The sequence below is a fragment of the Plasmodium knowlesi genome (assembly GCF_000006355.2).
Source record: "Plasmodium knowlesi strain H genome assembly, chromosome: 7".
NCBI classification, from domain to species: Eukaryota; Apicomplexa; class Aconoidasida; order Haemosporida; family Plasmodiidae; genus Plasmodium; species Plasmodium knowlesi.
The window spans coordinates 1336366-1360709 of NC_011908.2; the positions used below are offsets into that span (position 1 = coordinate 1336366).

The 24344-nt window shown below is 41.5% G+C and overlaps 9 protein-coding genes across 9 annotated transcripts; 6 read left to right on the forward strand and 3 right to left on the reverse strand.

The window, feature by feature from the left end:
• Nucleotides 1–827: 827 nt before the first annotated feature.
• PKNH_0729900 (selenoprotein, putative) lies at nt 828–1523 on the forward strand (the record flags this gene model as incomplete). Its single annotated transcript, XM_039113950.1, has 1 exon — nt 828–1523. The coding sequence occupies one exon, from the start codon at nt 828–830 to the stop codon at nt 1521–1523; it is 696 nt and encodes a 231-aa protein (XP_038969585.1).
• Nucleotides 1524–3691: 2168 nt separating this feature from the next.
• PKNH_0730000 (merozoite surface protein, putative) lies at nt 3692–4894 on the forward strand (the record flags this gene model as incomplete). The annotated part of the gene is made up of 1 exon (XM_002258557.1): nt 3692–4894. The coding sequence occupies one exon, from the start codon at nt 3692–3694 to the stop codon at nt 4892–4894; it is 1203 nt and encodes a 400-aa protein (XP_002258593.1).
• A 1726-nt stretch (nt 4895–6620) lies between these two features.
• On the forward strand, nt 6621–8034 carry PKNH_0730100 (PUB domain-containing protein, putative; the record flags this gene model as incomplete). The annotated part of the gene is made up of 4 exons (XM_002258558.1): nt 6621–6638; nt 6865–6943; nt 7071–7802; nt 7940–8034. The coding sequence occupies 4 exons, from the start codon at nt 6621–6623 to the stop codon at nt 8032–8034; spliced, it is 924 nt and encodes a 307-aa protein (XP_002258594.1).
• Nucleotides 8035–8561: 527 nt separating this feature from the next.
• On the reverse strand, nt 8562–9613 carry PKNH_0730200 (conserved Plasmodium protein, unknown function; the record flags this gene model as incomplete). The annotated part of the gene is made up of 3 exons (XM_002258559.1): nt 8562–8840; nt 9100–9230; nt 9388–9613. The coding sequence occupies 3 exons, from the start codon at nt 9611–9613 to the stop codon at nt 8562–8564; spliced, it is 636 nt and encodes a 211-aa protein (XP_002258595.1).
• A 2949-nt stretch (nt 9614–12562) lies between these two features.
• On the forward strand, nt 12563–13511 carry PKNH_0730300 (conserved protein, unknown function; the record flags this gene model as incomplete). The annotated part of the gene is made up of 2 exons (XM_002258560.1): nt 12563–12658; nt 12843–13511. 2 exons carry the CDS (start codon nt 12563–12565, stop codon nt 13509–13511), a joined length of 765 nt encoding a protein of 254 aa, XP_002258596.1.
• Nucleotides 13512–14373: 862 nt separating this feature from the next.
• On the forward strand, nt 14374–16865 carry PKNH_0730400 (PIH1 domain-containing protein, putative; the record flags this gene model as incomplete). Its single annotated transcript, XM_002258561.1, has 2 exons — nt 14374–14755; nt 15115–16865. 2 exons carry the CDS (start codon nt 14374–14376, stop codon nt 16863–16865), a joined length of 2133 nt encoding a protein of 710 aa, XP_002258597.1.
• A 584-nt stretch (nt 16866–17449) lies between these two features.
• On the reverse strand, nt 17450–18298 carry PKNH_0730500 (proteasome subunit beta type-6, putative; the record flags this gene model as incomplete). The annotated part of the gene is made up of 1 exon (XM_002258562.1): nt 17450–18298. The coding sequence occupies one exon, from the start codon at nt 18296–18298 to the stop codon at nt 17450–17452; it is 849 nt and encodes a 282-aa protein (XP_002258598.1).
• A 1209-nt stretch (nt 18299–19507) lies between these two features.
• On the reverse strand, nt 19508–21014 carry PKNH_0730600 (adenylate kinase-like protein 2, putative; the record flags this gene model as incomplete). The annotated part of the gene is made up of 4 exons (XM_039113951.1): nt 19508–19570; nt 19705–19798; nt 20006–20318; nt 20672–21014. The coding sequence occupies 4 exons, from the start codon at nt 21012–21014 to the stop codon at nt 19508–19510; spliced, it is 813 nt and encodes a 270-aa protein (XP_038969586.1).
• Nucleotides 21015–22758: 1744 nt separating this feature from the next.
• Nucleotides 22759–24028, forward strand: PKNH_0730700 (conserved Plasmodium protein, unknown function; the record flags this gene model as incomplete). The annotated part of the gene is made up of 5 exons (XM_039113952.1): nt 22759–22808; nt 22976–23015; nt 23262–23301; nt 23472–23507; nt 23883–24028. The coding sequence occupies 5 exons, from the start codon at nt 22759–22761 to the stop codon at nt 24026–24028; spliced, it is 312 nt and encodes a 103-aa protein (XP_038969587.1).
• Nucleotides 24029–24344: the final 316 nt, after the last annotated feature.

Here is a 24344-nt window from a genome sequence, read left to right on the forward strand (position 1 = left end):
AAAACAACCCAGATAGCGACATGGTGAAGTGGCAAAGTGGGGAAATTCCGAGGGGGCAAAAGTCCCTCCCTCCCTAGCAACATTTCCCAGCATAGGGCAGCACACCGCACCAGGAGGGTTTGCGCGGGAGCTCATTTTACCGAGCCCAGTCAAGCTAAGTCAATCTGCTCGTCGTTTTTTTTTCATGTTTGTTGATATGTTTTTTTTTTTTTTTTCATTCTGTGTAAGTATTCTGTTTACTTTTTTTTTTTTTTTTTTTCGCCACTCTATATACCATTTTTTCCACGTTGGAAAAGAAGCGGCGATACGTCCCGCCCGCAGCGGCAGCGTGCGAAACACACCCAGCAGAGTTTCACTCGGTGTAGCAGAAAACTTCTTTCTAAATTTTTTTTTTTTTCCCCAAAAGGATGATCATTGGGTAAATTGTACGAGCAAATTTTTGTACATTTCTTTTTTTTTTTTTTTTTTTTTCCTTCCGTTGGAATTTCCTCATTGTGTGATTTCTCCTCTGGAGTGAGCACTGTTAAAATAGGAAAGTCCAGAGAAAGAAGCAAAAAAAAAAAAAAAAAAAAAAAAAAAATGAACTGTGTTGGGAATTAAAGAGCCAGTTGGTTAATCATACCAGAAGCTGCGCGCCGCCTCTGTACGGAGGAAGCGCGCCAAGGGGTGATGGAAAGATATATTCCATCACTATAACAGAGAAAGAAGAGGAAAAAAAAAAGGCGTTACGGAAAGGAAACCATATAATCCCTTTCTCCAATGAACCAAGGCACGACGTGGGAAAAGGCAACTTCGGAGGAGCACACATCACATACGTGGAAGCCAAAATGTATTACCTAAAATTATTCCTGAAATTATTGTTGCTCCTCTTTTTAAGCTACGATTTCATCGTTTTGAAGAACGGGACTAGGGAAGTTGTGCATGGAGACAGAAATTTTTTAAAAGAAAGTTATGAATTTTTATTCGTCCAAAAGGACACATTTCCATCATACATAAATAGGGACAATCAAATCTCCATTTATTTTTGCAAATCCTGACAATCTCACTATGTGTTAAGTCGAATAAAGAAATATTTCGATTTATTAAACCATGGAGAGGATACGGAAATATATTTTGAAGAAGACAGTTACCAAGCAGACAACAGTAGCAATGGTGAAGAAAAGTATGTTATATTTTTGCGGAACATCAAGGCGGCATTAATTTACCGACTTATATGCCGTTTTGTCCTTTTTATTTACGTCCTGATTGCAGCAAGTTTGATATTCCCGCATTATTTGAAACCGTACATACCACCAATTCTGCTAAACAATCGGAGGTTCAATGAAGTGTTTGAAAATATGCAACAAAAAAAACTAATGGTACTTGGCATCATGTTTTTTTCTTACAACGTCATATATGGGATGTTGTGCAACACAAGTGTGATACATGTGTACCAAAATAGGAATTTGATTTACGACGATTATTACTCCGATCATCTATTTGTGCAGCGCCTCCGCGAGAATATGACTCATGTGCCTGGGTAAAGATTTACCCAGTGGAGGAGACCAAACGAATGACATGCTCATTTTGGAGAGACACGCCTGTGCACGTGGCCCCAAATTTATAAATGACGAAAATGTCGTAAACCATCTGTGGGGGACATTTTTTGACAAATAAATTTTGGACATATGCACGGGTGGAAGTGCTGCACGAAACTATTACCCTGAAGTTTTTATTTCTGCCAAATGTTCTGTAAAATGTGCCCGAACGAATGGAAAATAAGGAGAAAGAAAAGATATCTCGTTCGCTCTGCAAATTTGTGTGTGCGCTGGACGCATAATTTGAAAAAAAGAAAAAAAAATTATGAACAAGTCATATTTTTTATTCCATTTATGCTTAAAGTGTATAACAAAAAAAGAAAGAGACAGCTGTGTGAAGAAAAGCATTTTGGCTGTTTAGGCCGTTTCCAATTTTCCCATTATAGCGGCGAGAAGTGTAAATGGGGTTGGCACTGGCTTTGCCCCGCAGGGCCAACTTAAAAGAACACATTAAATTTGTTGTGTTTTTCTGCCGGCCACATTGGCAATTTTTTTTTTTTTTTTTTTTTTTTTGTTCCATTTTTCACCCGCATCGAGCAAGGGTTGTAAATCACCCAAGGGTAATTGTGCGCTTTACCAAATTTTCACCTGCATGGATCAGGCAAATAAACGAGAAAAAAAAAAAAAAAAAAAAAAAAAAACGAAAAAACAACGAATGAATGAGGGAAAATGAAATGTGCACAAATTGTACGTAATTTTTTTTTTTTTTTTCTGGACTACGGTTGAGGTGGAGTAAATCCCCCACACTGGGAAGATAGGCAAATGAGCGGCTGACATAGTTCTTCAGATAAGACGCAATTTCATTACTTTTATTTTGCTTGCCCCTTAGTAAACACATTAAAAATGTGAGTTCCGTTGCTTTTCCGCATAACCCTATTTTTGGGACAGGAACTTGCGCTTCACGAAAGGGGTATAATACATAAACGCATGCGTGCACATATGTAACAAGTTGTAATGGCGAGGAAATGAAGGAACAACAAAGAAAAAAAAGAAAACTGTAACCATGTTGGAGATTTCCACCCTGCTGTGTGTTTCCCTTTTAATGTGTAAAAAAAGTGAGAAGAAAAAATATGAGCGCTACTATACCTGCATTATGCACACGGAGATTTGCGGCGCCGCGAACTTTGTCCTGTTTGATAATTTGTGTGCGTAGATCTCAAGCGAAGGAGTGACTACTGGTAGGAAAAATTTGAGAACGCGCAAGGAAAATAAGTGCATGCATGTGGGAAAATGTTTATTTCGTGTGTGGAGCGATTGCCTTCTCTAGTGCACAAGGAGTGCGTGGTGTATACCTTCCTAATTGCATGCTGTTTATACTTTTTATTTCATGTTGTTTATGCTCCTCATTGCATGTCGTTCTAGGAAAGGAAACAATGTAAGCCTTAAGCGTGGGAACTGCTGCACGGGGAGGTCTACCTGAGCGAGGTGGCAAGACACGTGGACGTATGCCGAGGAGCTGGGGTAACGTTTGCATGCAAGAGTGAATGCATGTATGCAAGGACATGTGTGAACTTGGTGCCACTTGGTGTCACTTGGTGTCACTTGGGGGGGAATTAAAAACAAGGGACTGCGCCACGTTTACAGAAATTGAGGACGCCCCAGTCTACATGGACAAGTTGCCTAGGCTTTTGCGCATGCAAGGTAGGACATGCAACGAGGCGTGTTCGCTGATGGGGAAAAGGGCAAGGAACAAAATGGAAAACAATAAATAGGAAGATGGTGATCGGTTATTTCTAACTTACGCTGAAAATGATACATTTTGTCAACATGTCAATTCGTAATTCATTATTTTGTGAATATATTATTTTATAATTCATTATTTTATAATTTATTATTTTATAATTTATTATTTTTTTATTTATTATTTTTTTATTTATTATTTTTTTATTTTTTATTTTATTATTTTTTATTTTATTTCAAAAAATTAACAAGTTGAAGTCAACACATTTTGCACCATTGCCTTGCCTTCCAGCACTCCCACTTTTGCCATCCCCCGCTTGTCTTTCCCTCCGCATTCTGAGGTTTACCTACCCTTAACAACTTACGAACACCGTGGGGAATTACACAAGTAGCTACACATACAATACCTACCTCGTGGTATCAAACATACAGAAATGAAACTGGCATGTGCGTTATTCTTCCTGCTTGCAGTTGCAAGTAATTGTGGATCCCATTTTTTCACCTTCTGTTCTGTGGACAATTCTAGTGTGTCTCAACAGACGCACAGAATTCCCTATCTCCAAAGGTTAAGTGAACTAATTGCTCTCTCATCGTACCGAGAGCTGAGTGACAAAAGGGCGGAAGAGAAAAAGAACTTAAGGAGAAAAAGGGAGGACAGCTACACGCCACACATAGCAGATGATTCTAGTGTGAATGAGGAGGAAGTTACAATTGCCACCATTAATGGGGAAGAGAAGGTAAAGAAGACCGAGAAGGCCGAGGAAGACATCGAAAGTGACTATGTAGGTGTCCCAAAGGAGGAAGATGATTCCGGTAAAGGCATCAGCCTAGATGAGGAAGCAGGTTCCATAGATTATGAACATTCTATGAATGCTGAGGCAGCAGGTTCCATAGATTATGAACATTCTGTGAATGCTGAGGCAGCAGATTCCATAGACTATGAACATTCTGTGAATGCTGAGGCAGCAGATTCCATAGACTATGAACATTCTATGAATGCTGAAGCAGCAGGTTCCATAGATTATGAACATTCTGTGAATGCTGAGGCAGCAGATTCCATAGACTATGAACATTCTATGAATGCTGAAGCAGCAGGTTCCATAGATTATGAACATTCTATGAATGCTGAGGCAGCAGGTTCCATAGACTATGAACATTCTATGAATGCTGAAACAGCAGGTTCCATAGATTATGAACATTCTATGAATGCTGAGGCAGGCGCCTCTGAAGGAGAAGAACATACACATAAGAAGTTCGATGGACAATCCGAAGATGCATTTATAAGGTTTTTCTCCCCCAAATCATGTATTACCCTGCCAGGAGAGGAAGCATCCGAAAAATGTAAGGATGTGCGAGGGGGAAATAATTCAGAATATGACATTAAGGTAACGTACAACGAAAAAGAGGAACACATCAATCGTGGTGAGAACAAGTGCATAAACCTTAACATTAACGATGGATCCCCTCCAAGTAAAGATGGGCCCTCAAACATTTTTATCAACCTTTCTTTGGTTCCCAACATTCCGGAAGAAATAATAAACGACTTTTACTCCATCATCAAAAAGTTGAAGACCATGTTTGAAATTATGGAACCTGAGGAAAGCAATGCACAGACGGAGATAATAGGAAGTGCATAAAGAGCGAAAGAGAAATGTTCTGCGTGTGTGGGTAAAAACCCTCCACTTGGATCCTCACAAATGGCGGCTCTGTGTTGTATACATATGTGTTCTGATTAGCTTGGTTCATTGTGTGCCCTCAAAAAGAGTTCCACAGGGGGATGGGGGTGCAGGCGGGTTTTTTTGTACACTCCTCCGCACTTGCGTTATTGTAATAGCACGTAACCTTCCCCTCCCGCGGTTCTGTTAATAACCATTTAGCTGTTTCCGCCTGTGCCAATGCTGCGGACGAATGTGTACACATGCAAAAGACAACATAGGCACAGCCTCAAAACGGCGGGGTTGTCCCTGTTTCTTTTTCGCCTTTTTTCTTTCTTTCTTTCTTTCTTTCTTTCTTTCTTTCTTTTCTTTTCTTTTCTTTTCTTTTTTTTTTTTTTTTTTTTTTTTTTTTTTTTTTTTTTTCTTTACCCCTTCGTACGCTCCACGCGAAGTAGGACAATTATATATATGTGAAAACTAACGGACGTGCAAACATGCACGCTTTAACTGAGGTGTTCTGGATCCAACAAGTGTGAGTTTTTCTCCAAGGAGGTTCGTTTGGATGGCTCTTCCTTTATGTACAGAGCACACCTATTTGAGTGGGAATGGCGTGAAGAGTCACTTGGGCTGAACATTCGTGAGGCAACAGATAGATGGGATTGTCTACCCTACTGTAAGTTATACTGCCCTTTAGGAAGAGTGTATCACACTCTGGCGCTTTATGCTACCCTGGATTGTGGGACCACTGACACGAAGAGCACAACGAAATTGGTGCACAAGTTGAATGCACCTATAGGTAGATATGGCGATTTGTTCCGTTTCCCCCGGCAAAGGACTGCACCTGCCGTAGCGGTGTAATGGAGAGGTTGCTGGGTGCGTCGGAATAAAGAGAGTTTCTAAAAGAGGTTTCATAGAAACAAGTAGGAGAAAGGCTTCTTTCGTGGGTTACCTTTTCTTGCGGTGTAAGGCTTCCTCTTGGTGTGTTTTTTTTTTTTTTTTTTTTTTTTTTTTTTTTTCCACTTGTATGGTTTACACGGGGGCATGCACAAATGTTGGTACATAGCCGCATGCTTGTATGTACGGGTGTTAGTATTTATTTTTGCGTGTAGGGTCGCTGCCTCTACTAGATAATTTTGAAGGACTCTCCTCACTGGACCCGGTTCCCAAAGAGTGGGTCATCCAGGGGATTTTTTTTTTTTTTTTTTTTTTTTTTTTTTTTTTTCTTCCTCCTTTTCCTTCGTGTGTACGAACATTTCGATCTGAGAAAATAACTTGGCCGCCCTGCTTAACTGGTCATTTTGTTTTCCAAAGTGAGGTAACAAACGTTAAGAGTTTGTATTAGTAATGCGCAGGGGTTAACATATGTAAACAGAATACACGTGGGAGGAGAAAGTTTTTTTTTTTTTTTGACGCCACACAGTAGATGGTCATCCCTCTAATCTGTAACCCAACCGTTAAGCGAAAGAGGCAAAAGGAATTCACCCCAAACGGGGAGGCAAACAAAGAAGACGAAGAAGAGGAACTGCTCCACGGGGAGGAGAAACACCTAAGTGAACTTCTCACGGGAAGAGCACACTTGAAGGTGTTTACAAGGCTTAATATAAAAAAGGAAAAAAAAAAAATAAATAAATAAAAATAAAATAATTCACCTGGAGGGTAAGATTTCCCCACCCAATTGATGAGTAAAAGATACGAATAAAACGCAAAAATGGAAGAAGAGAATAAGGTACAAGCGCAACTGAATATCTGCAGATGTCAGCAGAAAGTGTCTTGGCGTCTCTCCGCCTACGGGTGTCCACCTCCATGGTGTACATTTTGTGGCTTCCTTTAATTTCCATCGTGTGATTGAACAAAAGAGAGCAATGTGCGTGCACGGTGAGAGAGCTTCAACAACGAGGGAATAGTCAACTTACAAAGGCACGCTGAAAGCGACTCGATTCCCCCTTTCGCAGCTGGTGGAGAAGATGATCGAGTTTGGCTACTCCAAGGAAATCAGTCTGAGGGTTATCAAGAAGAGCCGCGCGAAAACAAGTAAGTTTTACGGAGGAGGGCAGAACGGGAGGGAATCGGTGATATGCTGAGTGCAGGATTCGCTCACCATGCAGACACGTTCACCCCACATGGTGAGTTTGTTTTCTCCCCTCCCCCTTTCTCACAGTCGACGAAGTGTTAAATTGGATCGAGCAGAGTGAACAAAATGGAGGTGACGAGGATGACGGATACGATGGAGGTGCAACAACTCCTGCTGAGTGTTTAAACGATAAAGACGGAGGAAAGAACCCCGAACACACAACAACGAACACCGCGGACAAGGGTGAAAGCAAACCCAAAATGACCCCAGAAGAAGCACAGAGGAAAGCAATGGAACTACAGAAAAAAATAAGAGAAAAAAAAATGATGAAAGAAAAAGAAGAAGAAATACAAAAAGAAAAAAACCGAATTTCTATGGCGAAAGAAATGCAAAAAAGAAGAGAACAAATGGAAGAATTCGAAAGAAAAAAATACATCGAAAATTTGGAAAAAGAAAAAAATGAACATAAAAAGGAAAAAGAAAAACAGCTTCAATTGTTAAGGAAGGAATATGAAGCCAAGTTTGGTATCGCATACCAAGTACAGAGTGAAAAAAAAAGCATTAATGATTTGACAGAAAATGAAAAGAGGGAAGAGATTGCCATTTTGCTAAACAGCTTAAAAAATAAACACAAGGACAAGAAGAAGGAGTTACTGAGCTCGCTAACTATTTTGAAAACGTACTTTTCCAATATCAGGGATAATATTTTGGAGAAGAAGTTTCAGAAAATTAAAAAGGAGAATAAGGTGTTCGTCGAAAAGATTAAAGTGTACGAGGAGATGCTACAGGTGTTTTTGCTTGTCGGGTTTGAGGACACGGGTGAGAAAAGCAACAAGCGCACGTCTGGTGTGTGCGCTTTCAGGAAGTGAAAAGCTCCATGCCATAGGTAGTGTACTTGCCATCTAACCTGCGCAACACATTCCAACCACCACCCCCCCTCCCCCCCCCTTTCGCAGGCGATTTTTACGAAATTAAAAACTACCCAAACACGTACCTCCTCTCGTCGGCCATCAAATTCATTGATTTAATTATGAAGAATTTGAGTTCGTAGGTGTGAAAAAAAAAAAAAAAAAAAAATGATCATCGAAGAAGGGGGTCCCCAACTTCGGGCCAAACACACTGGGAATTAAAAAAAAAAAAACGAACGCTTTTTACTGTTACACATAAAAAAGGGAAAAACAAAAAATTATTTTCACATTTAAAAAAAAAAAAAAAAAAAAAAAAACTCAGTTGGCTACCAAGCCGGTACATATATACACACACAGATGCGTATGGATGTGCATACATATTTGCATACGGATATACGTGCTTTTTTCCTCCCACAAATGGCAGCTAACTACAAGTTTACGGGGCGCTTCATCGATGAACCGCGCAACGATTCAAAAATGTGAAAAGGTGCCAATTTTAAACGACCAGAATGATGAATTAGTTGGAGGCCAAATGGACGTATCGCCAAACGATACGCCAATTACGGTAGATCTGTCTACCTGTGAGTCACTGTGAACGAATGCGAACCACTTCGAGTGTGTACCCCTCTCCTCCCCCCGTCTCCTTCCCTTGTTTACCACCCTAGCAATACTAGGCTCCCTTTCCATGCAAGGACTGATTTAACGGAGTGTACACCCAAGAGACCAACAACACATGGGTGAGGAAATGAAAGAAGTAAATATTTTCGCTCTGAAAAAAAAAAAAAATCTTGGAGTATAACTTGAAGTAGATATACAGGAGTTCCTTTTTGTTTTTGTAGCTAAAAGAATTGTAGGCCTCCACTAAGCAGATGTTAATATCCTTTTTAAATTGAATAACTTTTTTGTATGTCAGGTATTTCAAGTTTCGTATGTCCGTGATGTTGTTTCGCTGCGCAGGGGAGAAGCGGGTGTACACACACATGTGTGCGTATGAAGGTGTGTGCATCTGTGCATGTATGCATGTATGCATGTGTGCATGTATGCATGTATGCATGTGTGCATGTAGGTGTGTTCACGCATGTGCGTTACTAGCCTTTTTCATTTCCCTCCTCTCTCTGTGCTATTGTTGCTCTATTGTTGCTCTGTTGTTGCACTGTTGTTGCACTGTTGTTACTCTCTTGTGTGCGCCCTTTGAGCGCTCGACTTACAATGAAGAGACACTGGAGCTTTTTTTTTATGTGCAAGAATTTATAGTTGTGTAGAAAGAAGATTGCCCTTTTCAAGTAATAGAAGGAGGCATTCTTCCTGTGGATGATTCTGTCCTCATAGTTGCTTCTGCCTGTCAAGGGGGAGGGGGATGCGGGGGCATAAGTCTGTGCCTTTGCGAAGTGGAGAAACATAAACGAGTGCACACAGGGGCGATTACACAAGTCCATTTTGTCACGCCACTTTGTCGTAGGTGGTTTCCCCTCGGGAGGATCCCCCCCGCAACTTACCGATGATGCTGTATTTGATGATCCTGTACAGCAGATTCTGCTGGAAGAACTTATTTCGCGTGATGATTTTGGTGCACTGTTTTACAATTTGATCGTTTTTTAAAAAGAGGGGGTACTTTTTTTTGAGGTACTTGAGGAGCTGAATTCCTATTGCACATAACACGAGGAGAAAAATAACATAAATGCATGAACGGATGTGCTTGTTAAATTGGTGCGTGAATCTCATTAGTCTGACGATATGTTTTTTTAAAGGGGGCATGATATATATGGGGGGAGGGGGAGTCTCCGTGACTTCGTAATCGCAATTTGTTCGCACGCACGTTCGTTTTTTTTTTTTTTTTTTTTTTTTTTTTTTTTGATTGAAAATTTTTTTTTTTTCTTCTTCCGTTTCTTTCTCCGAATTGCGCCCCTTACACTACGGAGCCGCTCCTCTTTGGCTGGTGACGCCGCTTTGTCGCAAGTGTGTCCGGAAATTTACGGCCGGCATACTTCTCCCCACGCGAATCTCAGGGTTTCGTCTTCTCTGAACGCAAGTACTAACGACCGTTGACGGAAATCAGAAAAGCAAATTGGCAGGCTAATTGACAAGCTAGTTGGAAGCTGAACTGACAAAGAGGTGTAAACAAACGGGGCTAGCCTACTAGCGGATTTCCCTACCACCGTTGTTCCTTCCCTCCTACGCCAAAGTGCTCCTGATGGGCTAATTCAGTTTAGCATACGGCGATTGGTTGTTCCTCCGTGTGGTCAACTCTAAGTACAGCGTAAACGTGGCGCGGGCGGTGTGCGACTCCTTCCCCGTGTGTTGCGTTTATGTCTTGCTATGTTGTGTGTATGTGTGTGTGTGGATGGATGGATGCCTGGCGGGTTATTTTCTTCTGTCACAATTATCACAGTTGTTTTATGGTTGTCACCTTTTTGGCGTTTTCACCACTTGCCGCTCTTCGTGTCACTTGTTCTTTTTAAAATTTTTTTTTCCCTCCTTTTACTACCTTGTTATTTTTTATTATTTTTTTTTTTTTGTTGCTTGCTATATGCGTTTATTTTTTTTCATTTTGCGTTAAAATAAATTCTAGGCCACGAATGTACACTTCGCGTCAAAGACTTGGTTACACGAAAAGTTCGACATCTTTTTTTTTTTTTTTTTTTTTTTTTTTTTTCTTTTTTTGCAAAACGTTTCGCTGACAGATTAGCATTTTATTTTTCCCCCGGTCAAGCCCTGGCGTTCCTTTTTTTTTTTTTTTTTTTTTTTTTTTTTTTCTGCCTTGCCCTGCGTTTAGTCGGGTTTACACAGGAAAGCGCGTTTTGTGCCCCACCCCGTTGGGCTACGCCAAACTGCGCATCGAATAAGTTTAATTAACTTTGTGTAACTTTGCTTAACTGACATTTTTGGCTTTTCCACGCTGCTAACAAGGATTGTTAACTTTTTTTTTTTTTTTTTTTTTTTTTCACTCCATATAAGTAATTCACCTGGGGATTTTTTTTTTTTTTTTTTTTTTTCCTCACCCACTTGTAGCAGGCTACACATGGTGATTCCGGGGGCATGGAAATAAAATGGAAAACCGCTAGGCAGTGAAAAGTTACACCTTTCTTGCGTAAAAAAGATGGGAACATAATTTTTTTTTTTTTTTTCCCAGTAGATCGCCGCTTACCAGAGAAATCTTGAAAAAATGCGAACCCCTTTTGTGTGTGTCGCGGAGCCCACAATGGGTGATGATAGAACGACCTGGGCATCGTGCATGTGTTGTATTGTCATTTGTTGTGTGTTGCTATTTGTTGTGCATGCGTGACCCCTTAGAGAGGGAACAGCGCTGGCCATATGTCCATATGTCTGACTCCAGCAAAGCCTGCTTAGTGTAAACTGTTATGGCTTCCCTCCCCCGCCGAGTGAGGGGCGAATGCAAAACTTGGCGTGCGCCAAAAGTCTGAGGAGTTTCTCTACAGGAATTTTGTGACGAACAATGGGGAACACCCTGGGGGAAAACAGGACAAAAAATAAAATAAAGTAAAAAAAAAAAAATAAATAAACAAAATATTTCGTGTTGTTTTCACCCAAAGGTTTTTGAGGAAAAGAGGGGGAGATTACATAAGTGAACGAACACGGTTGTCTTTTTTCCCCTCGCTCCTGCATGGCCTTGTTTTATAAATATCAGGTTGGGTTTACCCCCCCCACAGCATTCTTTCTCTCGAGCAAAAAATAACTGTGTTTTTTCCCTTTTGTTTCTCCACCTCACCTACCATGGGACTGACGGGAGCACGAGGAAAGAAGCAGTGGAAGTGAGAAGAAATAATAAAGAATAAGTCTTTCTGTTTCCCCACGATAGGTTTTAAATGTGTGACATAGTTGGGTAGCCCCTGTTTTGTTGCACTGGATTTTCGCCTTCTGTTCTTTCGCGTTTCCTTTTCTTATTTTGTTTTCCACTACAGATGACTTGCTTAGCTGCGCAGTTTGGCAACGGAGCTCGCACTCCACAAGAGAGAACTATCACCCATAAGACACATATTCCATTTTTTAAAAAGAGCAACATAGGTTCACTTAAGTGTGTGATTTCAAACTATAGCTTAGTGCAAACTGGAAAGGAAACAATTTTTTTTTTTTTTTTTGCAAAAATTTTTATGGCTAGCTGGTGTGCAAATTTTTTTTTTTTTTTTTTTTTCCATACAAACGCAATGCACACAAAGGAGAAATGGTAAAATGATCCTTAAGGGTATGAACAATTTGAAGGAACGGTAAAAAGGTTCATTCATTTTACGCGTGTTTCTTTCGAAGGTATGTATTCCTTTTGGTGTAACCATCCGCGTCTTGTGCGGCTGTGCGTGAAGTCATACCATTACCGGCGCAGCGTCATACTTCGGCGCAGACAGGGAGAACTGCGCAGTCTTAGTTAGGCTACTCGAATTGGCTACTACTTTGCACGGAGGGGAGAGACGTGGGAAAAGCACATTCCTATTCATTTGTGACAAGCATATGTTTTGCTTTTTCCTTGGGGGTGCTTTCATTTCCTCGTAGATAGGTAAGTGTACACAGGGATCCATTGTAGTTTAGCTTTCCTCCCCCCAAATTGGTGAAAGCAGAGAATCTCATGCTGTTTGCAGTTGATGTCACAGCTAATGTTGCCCTGGCGGTTGGAGTGATGTTCTTCTTTTCCTCCCTCTTGCCTCCCCTTGCGCAGGGACAATGGAGGGCGAGGGCGACTGCATCCTCACCTTCAGCTCGTATGAAGAATACGTGAAGAGCAAAATCACCCCCGCGGATTTGTTCTACATCGAAGATGTAAGTGGAATGGGGGAGTGGTGATGTAACAGCAGGGCCGAATTGGTTACATCGTCGAATTGGTTACATCGCAGAACTGGCAATCCCCCTTGGCATGCTTTATGTCGACCTGCACATGGTGTGCCTTCCCCCCCACACACACATCCACACGAACCGCTTTCTCTATCTCCCGGCCCCGGTGAAGGAACAACTTGTGTTCGAGATATTTTCGCTGGGACTCCAAAGTAGAGGAGTACTAAGCTGCGAAGACTTTAACAGTACTTACCAAAAGAACAAGAAAAAAAATGAAAGTTTGAAGAGAGCGGAGGAAAGGAAAGAAGACATCGTACAATACGATATAAACTCTCTAACTGACCACACGATGAGCTTTTTCTATGCAATAAATTGCCACATGCATTTCTGTGAATCAAATAAAATATGTTCCATCCTTTTCATCCGTTATGTCAATAAAAACAACTCGGAAATAAGCTCCTACATAGACATAAACAGTGAAAAGATTAGGCAAAAAATAAAACAGCAAAAGTACATTTACGCAAGGAAAGATGACTTGGCATATTTTAACTGGCACAATAATTACAGCTGTACGAATGATAGCGAAAATTTTCAGATCATCGTGAATAAACAAGTGGGTATCCTTTTTAAGTACAAGCGTGGTGGGAAGTACTTCACTTTGAACCCTGTGAGGAGGGGGATGAAGATTCGGCTGAGCGATAATATAAGCGAGGGTCGTGCTTCCGCTGGGTTGTCTCTTGGGGAGGAGGAAAAAATGATAAGTTTGTGCGACGGGGTGGAGCGCGTGGAGCTCCGCGATGAGAACTACTTGCAGTGCATCCTGTACACCTTGCGTGTGTAGGGCTGACGAGAGGAAGTGCGGGTTTCCTTTTCATGATACTTGGAAGGGGGGATTTCCTTTTGTGGATACTGTGCCCTTGGTCCAGCATAATCCCATTTTATTGCACTCGATTGTTCATTCTTTTGGTTCCTTTTTTTTTCTTTTTTTTTTTCTTTCTTTTTTTTTTTTTTTTTTTTTTTTGCGTACCAGGGCCCCGTTGTACGAGCACCGGCCGCGGTAGAATCAGCTTCTGCAAGTGGCGTTCCGCCCGGAATACATCGCCCCAATTGTGGGTGGGGAGATGCATTAAAAAGACGTCCACGTCCCCGAAACGGTGTTACTTTTTTTTTTTTTTTTTTTTTTTTTTTTTTTTTTTTCTTTCTCCCGGAGGGAGTACAAAGAGAGAAAAAATAATCATTTTGAAAACTCGGAACAGTAAACGTAAAAGTGAAAGAAAAGGCAATTTTGTGCAAGTGCATTTTTGGAAAGTAATCTTCCCAATTTTCCGATGTGCCCACCTGGACGCTGGGTAGAAAAGGAACTACATAGATAAGGCGTACGGGAAGAAGGACTCCCTTGGTAGAAGTGCCTACCCGTTCGTCATTCCTTCCTCCCAAGGAGTTTCCAAACGGGTTGCTGTGGCAGTGTGTGTGGAAAGGAATGCGTCCTTCCCAAAAAGGAGAGAAAAAGCAGACCCATACATATATCTATATATCCATAAATATACACACATACATTCCTATATATATATATATATATATATATATATATATATATATATATATATATATATATATATATAGGTGTCATTAGACCCACACGTTTAAAAAGCAGAGTATCAACTTCTGTCGTATCGTGGAGGAAAGAGCCTGTTGTAGGGGGAATGACCATGAAGGACGAAGGCGCACTGAGAATTACTTACGAAGAGAAGGATCGCCTGCAAAAGGCATTCCGGCAACATGAATTCCGAGCGCTATTTGATGATTATTTTGATGAAGTTTCTGATGAAAAGTATCGAAAGGAAAAGGAGGAGTATCTCTTTAACTTATATTTCAATGGAGAGCTCAAAAAAAACAAAATTATTATTGAACCTATTATAGCCTTTTGTGTGAAAACCAAAATTGTGTATTCTAATCAAACGCAGCAGAAGATGTTCGTAAATATTTGTTCTCATGAGGGGATGCACTGTATATCCTTTGAGGGGGATGGGGGGGGCAAGTTGAGCATTCCCTACGCCCTTTCGCAGATGAGGCCAGACAAGACGGGTAAGTCTGGGTAGCTACCAATCAGTGTTATGCTACCAACCAGTGTTATGCTACGAATCAGTGTTATGCTAACAATAAGTGTTATGCTGACAATAAGTGTTATGCTACCAACCAGTGTTATGCTACCAATCAGTGTTATTCTACCAATCAGTGTTATGCTATCAACCAGTGTTATGCTACGAATCAGTGTTATGCTAACAATAAGTGTTATGCTGACAATAAGTGTTATGCTACCAACCAGTGTTATGCTACCAATCAGTGTTATTCTACCAATCAGTGTTATTCTACCAATCAGTGTTATTCTACCAACCAGTGTTATGCTAACAATGCTTGTTATGTATGTTGCCAACCCCCCGCAGGAAAAGGCGCGTCATGCCTCACCGTCGACTGCTGCACTAACCCCTCCACCATAGACATGGTGAGGACGCACAACGAAATCCTCAACTATCTCCTGGAGAACGTGTGCATGAGCATTGAAAAAAATATACTAAAAGACAGGGAGAAGATAAGCCGAGACTTTAAAATATCGAAGAAGATGGTGTGCAAAGGAGGAAAGCCTTTTGCCCTGTGCATTAACAAGGACTTCTTAAGGCATTCAGTCGTTCTAGATGTGGAAAAGAAGCTAGAAAGCATGAGGAGTAAGTTTGAGAGGGAGTATGACACCACGACGCCGTCGAAAGTAGAACAACTTATATCGGGAAGTAAAGTGAAGACAGAGGTGCACGTGAGGAAAGACCAAGAATATGCAAAGAATTTACAGGAAGAGGAAAAGGATCTCGATGAATCTGCAAAGGATATCGAACTAGAGACAATTACACAGTTTAGTGAAACCGTAGAAAGGTGTAGGGAATGTGATGAACAGATGGAGCGAACAAGGAAGACGGAATTTTCTATCACCTACCAAGGGTCCATAAACGCAGCTTCTTTGTGGGGCCAACGCGAACACCCCAATGTGTGCATAAGCTTACCTGAAAAAATGAAAATTTGTATATGTACTAAGGGGTTCGTAACGAGTGAAAATATATTACTGCAAATTCAGAAGAAAAGGCTGGAGGTGAAATTTGTGAACTGCGATGAAGATGACGTGGTGGCTGATCTTCCATACCCATGCAACGTGAAGGACTACTCCTGTGTCATAAGAAGGGACAAGGAGAAGATAGAAATTTACCTCAACTTGTGCGAAGAGTTCGTTAAGATGTATGCCAAGAGTTTGTATGAGAAGTACTTTTCCAGCAAGGAGACGGAGGTGCACGTCGCAGAGCTGGATTACATCGACGACGTGTTGCAGGGGGTGGAGGAGAGCACGGTAAACGTGGAGAGCGCGGTAAACGTGGAGAGCGCGGTAAACGTGGAGAGCGCGGTAAACGTGGAGAGCGCGGTAAACGTGGAGAGCGCGGTAAACGTGGAGAGCGCGGTAAACGTGGAGAACGTGGCGGACAGGTCCAACGTGGAGGACACCCAGATGCAGTGCGGAGAGCAAGTAACCACTTGCAGCAACTTGAAAGAGCGGGAAGGCGATGTGGAAATCCCATCAGAGGACGAAAAAACGAAGGAGGACAGGATCAGCGTAGGAGAAGAGAGGACCCATAATGTCTTAACCCCATTTGAGGAAAAACTTTTTGTTGATACTCCCCAAGGTGAGGAGAATATGAAAAGGGAACTCCCTCCCTCTGATGAATCCGCGTGTACATGGGAGAAGGCACAAGTGGATGCGACGGATAGCAGGACGACGTTATTTCCTGAGATAGGAAAAAACCATGAGGAAGGAAAACAAAAGGAACACATTCATTGCTCGTTGGGAAGGAGAGAAGAGTCACTTGAGGGAGAGAAAACCATGACCTCTGATTATCCCAAGATAGAATTCATAAATGACGATGCTACTGTGGAAACAAATAGAGTGACCCCCCAGAGTGCGCAGTCATCGTCTGGATTGGTCAAGAAGCATGTAAGAAGGAAAGCAAACAAATTGATCGAGGAAGGTGAAAAGGGTGAAGTACTCACTTCCCAAGTGGACCCTAATGGATGCCAGTCTCTGCTGGACATGCAAATGTACGAGACTATGGACATGGCGGGGGCCTTCTCGTGTAGCTTGTGGGCGGCGTACTTGTAAAGGTGTGTGTGTGTGTGTGGGGGGGAAAGATGATAAGTTACCAAGTTGCCAAGTTGGCAAGTTGACAGGATGTGAAGAATACGTGAAGAGCACTTTGAATTATAAGTGTGCATAATTTTTTTTTCTGTTCCTTTTTTTTTTTTTTTCCTCTCCTGCACGATTTTAGGTGCTCCGCGTGCTCCCTCGACGATATGCCACATGATACTGCGAAAGGCCCGGCAACTCGCTCGATGTTTTCCCTTGTACATCACCTTTGTGTGTGAAGCGAGCGAAAAGCCCTCGAAGGGAAGGAAGTAAAAGCTACCTCGGCCTAGTTCACCTGAACAGAGAATTTTCCTCAAAAAAACAGCAAAGAATTGGAAAAAAAAAAAAAAAAGAAAGAAACCTTTTTACGGCACAATTTTAAAAAAGGCTTTTAAAAAGTTCTTCGAGTTTGCAAAAAACACATGCAGGTTTTAGGTTCACTGGTTGGTGCGGACGCGCATGACAGTTGTTGCACATGGGGGTGTCCAACACATTTGCTCATATTTGTGCTGATTCCTCCCCAATCGTGCACACTTCCGCTATTTATGCATTCCCCTCCCTTAGTAATCAAAGTGCAGCTGTGTGTTCGTGACGGTGAACTCCTCCACGAATAGCTTGGTTATGTTGACGATTCGCACGATGCCACCGCTGCTGTTGTCGTTGTACATGGCGTACTTGACGCATCCCAGGATCAATTCAAAGCACTCCTTTTTGCTCATATTTTTCTTGTACTTGTCCTGCAAGTAGGACTGTATGTACACACTACCACTTCCGCTAACAGCGTAATCGAACCGTTGGACGATGCTTCCGTTTAGGTTAATCGAGTACAGTTGTTGCTTCTTGTCTTTGTCGTATCCTCCCAGGATAAGACCACAGGAGAGAAAATTGTTGTTCGCATACAGTAGCTTCTTTGTCATGTGGGCAACATTTTCAACTGGCGGATTGAAGTCCATAAATTTATCTTCGTAAAAGTATTTATGCTTTGTTACATAATTGGGATCCCCGTTTTGTGCTAAACCGAATGGGTTGTTAATTGCATTGATGTCGATATCTTCTTCATTCGCGAGGTCATCCGTAATAACTTCGTCCTCGTGAAACCTTCCTTTCTTTCTATTTTCACACTTCATGGATAAGCAAAAATACTTAATCAGTTCGATTACCTTCTGACTGTGTGCAGAAGCTCCACTACGACAGGCATATATGTTTTCGTTAATTCTGTTTATCTTCCTAGAGCACTTGTTGCTAATGAGTGTTCCGGAAGATGTCCTGGTGTCACACGCCAGCATGACTCCATGCTCATAAATTATTCCTATGATGGTCGTGCCGTCGGAAATGGGCGTCTTGATGTCGTACGGGTCTTCCCTCAGTGGGGCTCCCATCAATTCTGCCTTCATGCTTTCGACTTCCATGTTGGGTGCAAAAGGGTGTACAAAAAGGTGTATACAAATGTGTACATATGCACGTATTTATGTGCACGATGCGTATACGCGCGATCGAGCCAGGGCTGGGAAGGACTACACAGCTGTGGCAGGCCAGTCAAATGTACACAGCGTTAACACACTGTATAAGTGCTTATCCTCGCAGGCCAATCCTCCTCACATGCGCGTCAAATGAACTTTCCGCCTCTTGGCCTCTTTCGCATAAGGATGATAAAGGATGGCAACTGCCTTGCGGTAGGTGATTAATTGTTTAGGAACTTTCATCAAAGTCACACAGCTCTCTGCGTGTTACCGCATGGGCATACCAAAAATGTGATACGAAATATGCCTGACTGTTAGCCAAAAAAAAAAAAAAAAAAAAAAAAAAAAAATTATGAACCGTTCATAATTTTTATTTTGTCACGATCGGTGAAAGTGGCCCAGAGAAATGTTCAACCCCGTGGGGTCCTGCTCACGCATAACTTGGTTTGCTACTTTCGTGTCACAAGAAATGGCAAAAAAAGGTGGTATGATTTTGCGAATTGCTTTGCTATTACAAAATGTGACTCTTTGCAGTGTTTCTATTTTCTATTGAGCATGGATTGAGGATGAAAAAAAAAAAAAAAAAAAAGAAGCAAAAAAAAAAGGCACAAATTTGTATGCACAAGTCAGGTTATTTTATTTTATGTTTATTTTATTTCATTTTATTTTTAGTTCATTTTTGTTTATTTTTTTCTTCGCATAACCCGTCAAGTGCTGCATTTCACTGCGAGATACTTGGGTGTAAACAAATCGCCTTCCAATTTTCAAACACGCACATACACCAGGGCGTACGTAGTGCTGCACATGGAGAATATTCACACGTACATGTACTCACTGGGAGAGATTCCGTTGCGCGCAGTGCCTCCGCTATGTAGGTAACAAAGTAACTCTTCGATCCGTAAGGGTAAGGGACAATTTCGCCATTCCAGTAATTGCGCCTTTGGTTTTGTTTTGTATTTGTACAGGGGGATAACGAAAGGTATAAGCGCCTATTTTCTGCTTTATGTTCCGAAGTTTTACACATTTGAAGAGGTGGGTGTAAGGCATACCCCCAGTGGAAGGGAAGTATTATTCAACGGAGGGAAAAGGCAACAAGGACAAAAAAGCAAACTCCATGTGCAAGTTCATATCCAGGAGGGAGGAATTCGTAACGGAAACTCAATCCACTTCATAATCGTCGAACACACAATTCCACTCATCCTTGGTCTGGCCAATCGTATTCTTAAAAAGTGAATGTGAAAAAGTGTTAAAATTGGAAAAGTGATGAACGTTTAAACGGTGAGAAGCACTTGTTCAGGTAAAAAAAAATATGCGAAGTGTGCGCAAATGGGAAGGACACAGTTCATGTAACATACCATTACGTGCTCGATTAAGCCATTTTCATCGTAGTCGCGCAAGTTTAGCACCTCCTTACGGTCGCCGAGGATGGTCATCACCCCTGATATGTTCCTGTGCAGGTGTGAAGTTGCAGTGGTGAGGTGGCAGTAAAAAGTGTGTACGGTGAAAGTTTTTCCATGTTGTGAGCCACTTATGTATGTGTTGGCTTCACGTGTTGTGGGGGTAAAAAACACAAGGGGGGGGGTGGACGTTAGCGGCTACTCCTTATGCTGAAGGGCACCATTACACCAACAACAGTGCCACAATTGGAGGCCTCACCTTAAGTAGACCTTTATCTCATCCTTCAGCGGATTCGTGTTGAGCTCGGCCACTTCGAACAACTGTGTATTTTCATCATAGATTTTGCTGTTCGTGTCAGAACAAATTTTTACGTTGTTCTCTTGCTCGTATTTCTCATAAATGTACTCTTCGTCAGCGTAGAGGACAAAAACGTAGGATGGTAAATGCCGTAGGCAACTGTCTGCCTGAAGATTGGTGCTGGGGAACCCTTCAATCACATACCCCCTCTTTTGCTTCGCGTTCAGCTGGCTTATATTGCTTTTAACGATGGAGCAGATTAAGTCGTCACTGACTGGGAAAAGGGGAGGTGCAAAATGGGGGTAATGGTGGTGTGGATTATTTGTTAAAAAAAAAAAAAAAAAACAGCTAGCGAAAAATGGTACTTTAGTTAGCTATTTTTTTCTTTTCTTTTTTTTTTTTTTTTTTGATAAAATGTTCAAAAAAGTTATGCACAGTCATGAATGTTGAAGAAAATAATAGTTTTGAGGTACATTCAAAGGGGGGATGGGAAAAAAGAAAGAAAGATAGTGATTCATATTTTTCTTTTCACATAGCAGTTGTTTATGCTTATCCTGAGTTAATCTGGTAAGACGCACACATGTGTATGTGCGTGTTCGTCTCCCCCCTCTACCCCTCGTTGCGTACCTAACTTTTTGCTTGTCGAACTTTCTGCAGCGTCAGCTACTTCACCAAACGTGTAAGACTCGATCATGTGCGAGGCACTGAGGTGGTAGTAGCTAAAGCAGCTGGCAATCGCAGAACATAAGGTGGGAGTAATTTTGAGCAAAGGAGGGCCGATCACAAAAATTTTGTTCAAAAGGAAGGAATAAATGTTCTTATATATGTACAAGTACACATTTTCCGGTTTATTTACGAGGACATTTTTTAAAATAACATCGAACAATTTCTCCACTTTTTTTTTGCGAATGTATTCATTCGTTTCCTTTTCGTAGTTCTTTAACGTTTCGCTGTCTAGCAAGGTTTCCATTCTGCTTTTTTTTTTTTTTTTTTTTTTTTTTTGAAAGCGTTGAGAGGATATAAATGTATCTATGGGGTGAACTTGTTGGTCCTAAACTGTTGAGGTTAGGACTTCTTTCTATGGGCATACATGTGTTGGTTTACTTTTGTGGAAAAGGCATGCAAATGGGGTCGTTTTTGGGGGGGAATAATTGATCATATGGACCAGACAACGTCACATTGCAAATGATCGATTGATATATAAAATTGTAGTGACTCTGAGTAACGTATGAGAGTGGATAATCATTTTACGTCCCTGGCAATGCAAATACCGCTCCCTGCACTTTTTTTTTTTTTTTTTTTTTTTTGTGCATTGTTATATGTCTTGGTATGGCATCCCAGGGGAATATCCCCACTCGAAGTTTTTGTTCCCCCTTAGTTGCATCAGTTAATATGTTACAATTTATAGATTGCTTTTTCTCGTTTTTGCCTTTTCGCTTTTTTCTTTTTTAGAGAAGAGTACGGCGCGCCTGGTAGGTTGCCCGAGCAATCACACGTGAAGCGGGACAAACCCGGATTTAACCAGCGGTGGGAATGAAAACAGCGTTGGAGAAAAATTCCACGACTGTAACCTTTTTTCCGCCGGGAGGCCAGGAATTTTCCTCTTTTGTGAAATGGAGTCGAGAAAGTAGCTCGGCTGTCACCACAGGATTGCGTCGAATCTGCGTAAACACGTACATGTTTTTTATGGTGTGTAAACTTTACTGGCAAATGTGCAAGGACGCGTCCGAACTGGCACTATTTTCCTTTGCCTTTTTCAAATTGTAAGATACACAAACACGTTTCCACTTGCGAGAGAAATATATTTTTGCGCGTTTCCCCTGTTGTTCACTTTTTTTTTTTTTGTCGTTCCGTGCAATTCACACACTGAGGGGAGAATTGCGCACATCCGAGGAAGCTATCCCGCGGATGAATAGCCATCCCGTTCCGCGGAACTTAGTTTTCACATGTGGGTCCGTTGAGAAAAATAAAAAAAATTCTTCTATGTGACATTCCATGATGTAGCTAAAAGGTTGGTAATTTTCCACCACTCCGTGTTCATAAAAATGTGGAAAAGATTAAAATGAAATTTGGTGAACAAAACAGATGGCACAGTGGGCCGGGGGAGGTTGCAGCTGGAAGGGGGTGCCCCCACCTGTGCTGTTAATGGTTTCCCAAAACGGGGGAATTTTCACATGGCACGTACATGTCGCTTCGTAAAATGGTTGACAAGCGTTAAAAAAAAAAAAAAAAAAAAAAAAAAAAAAAAGGAATTGTTGGAGGTGTGAGTCCACAATGTTGGTAATGATTCACCCCACTGTGCCGTCACGCTGATTCGAATTTTTATGTTGAGTTTGTGTGAGACTCTGACGTGGTTCCCGTGTAAATGCGTCGAAAAAACCTGATGTAAAATTGCTTCAATTTTTTTTGAATGTTTTCCTCACTCCCTTTATTACTCCCCTTTTCGGTTCCCCTTTCCTTTGTCGCGCCTTTGTAGACCGTCTCACACATTTAGTATATATATATATATAAAAAAAAAAAAAAAAAAAAAAAAAAAAAATACATAGCACACACATTTGCACATTTGTCCTTTTGCCCATTTTAATTTCCATTTTTTTGTTTCATTTTTTTTTAATTCTCCATAAAGTTGTGCTTCTGCATTTTTGCACCTTTACAGTTTTCCGCTTCGTCTACTTCCTCTTTGCCCATTTCCGCTCCCCCAGCAGTTAGCCAAAATGATGCTAAAAAAAATTTATAATGGTCACTTCCGAAGGATACCCACCGGGTGAGTTTCTTCAAAGAGAAGGGGAAAATGGGCCTGAATAGTTGCGGTGCGTCGTTTGACAGTGCAACTCTCAAAACACAATCGCAGCGAATGCGCTGGTATACACAGAAACCAACAGGGATGGCGTTGGTTAAAATTTTCTACACTTGTTCTTTTCCTCATTACAGAGACAAGGATGAGAGCACCTTCACCACGGAGAAATCAACAGTAAGGAATTTTCAAACGAGAGAAATATATGAGAGCGATGATGGTGGAGAGAATCCTTCAATGTGTAGATGCAAATGTGTAGAATGGCGGTATGTGTGTGGGCTCCTACATCGGGGATTCCCCTCGGGGTGTACTCTACCAGTCTCGCATCCCTTTTCCTTTAACATCCCTGTGTAGTGCACTTAATTTTTGGAGGACAATTCACCTTTACTCATTTGTCGACCACATGCGTATTTCTTTTCGCAGGGCGAGGCATTTAGCGAAAGCAAGAGCTTCGAAAAAAAGGGTAAGCTGACTTAGCAAAGAAGGAGAAAAATAGGAAAATATTGGCAACTATGTTTTGCTCCATCGACATTTGCATGCACAGACGGAAGCTCATTCTTCTCTTGCCTAGTTATAAAATTATATTTTTTTTTTTTTTTTTTTTTTTTTTTTTTTTTTTCGTCCACCCGGTAGATTACGGAATTGTAGACAACATTATTTACGGCGCAGGTAAATCTTCGAATCTTTTTCTGGCGCGTTCAGAAAGAACCTTTTTGGGAACACTTGACGTGTATTGATTTCACGATTTTGGTTGCTTTGTCCCCTTCCCAGGGTTTCTTCGCACACCTGAATGTGTTTTTTTTTTTTTTTTTTTTTCCGGTGACTATCCCTCACTCTTTGTCGCGAAACTGATGAGAGTTGCCCATGGGTTTGCATACTCCAATTGCTACCCTCCGTTCAGCATCGCCTCGTTAGCATCGCCTCGTTAGCATCGCCTCGTTAGCAGTGGTTTCGCTAGCGTAGGCTTTATTCGTGGTCGCGTCGTCTGCATTTTCCCCTCTACACTTCCCTCGCTCATTCCTTTTGCTTCATCTCCCTTCACAGGCATGGGCGTTGGGGCAGTCGGACTGTCCCTGGCGGTGATCAGTTCGACCGTGATCGCCTCGACGTTGCTATTCTCATCCTACTTTTGCGCCAACACATGTAACGTAAACGAAGAGGAAGAAGATTTATCGGAGGAAATTATGTAGAGCGCAGCGCTGGGAAGTCACTACCCGTACGGGTTACATAACCGGTACAGTGATAACAGCCTTAGAACATCCACGTGCACACATAGACAGCCTACCCGGGTATACATGTCCCTTCTTTTTTTCTGGGGTAGAGGCTCACACATCTCCTTTGAGTGTCCCCCTCCTTTCTGTCTCACCTGCATGCCTACTCCCCATTTTTTTTTAACATCTTTAAAATTATAACGTGTTCATACGAAACGTACAAAATGGGAAAAAAAAAAAAATGAAACAGAGGTACTGAACAAACGTTGAAATTTAAAGGGGGGACAAAAAAAAA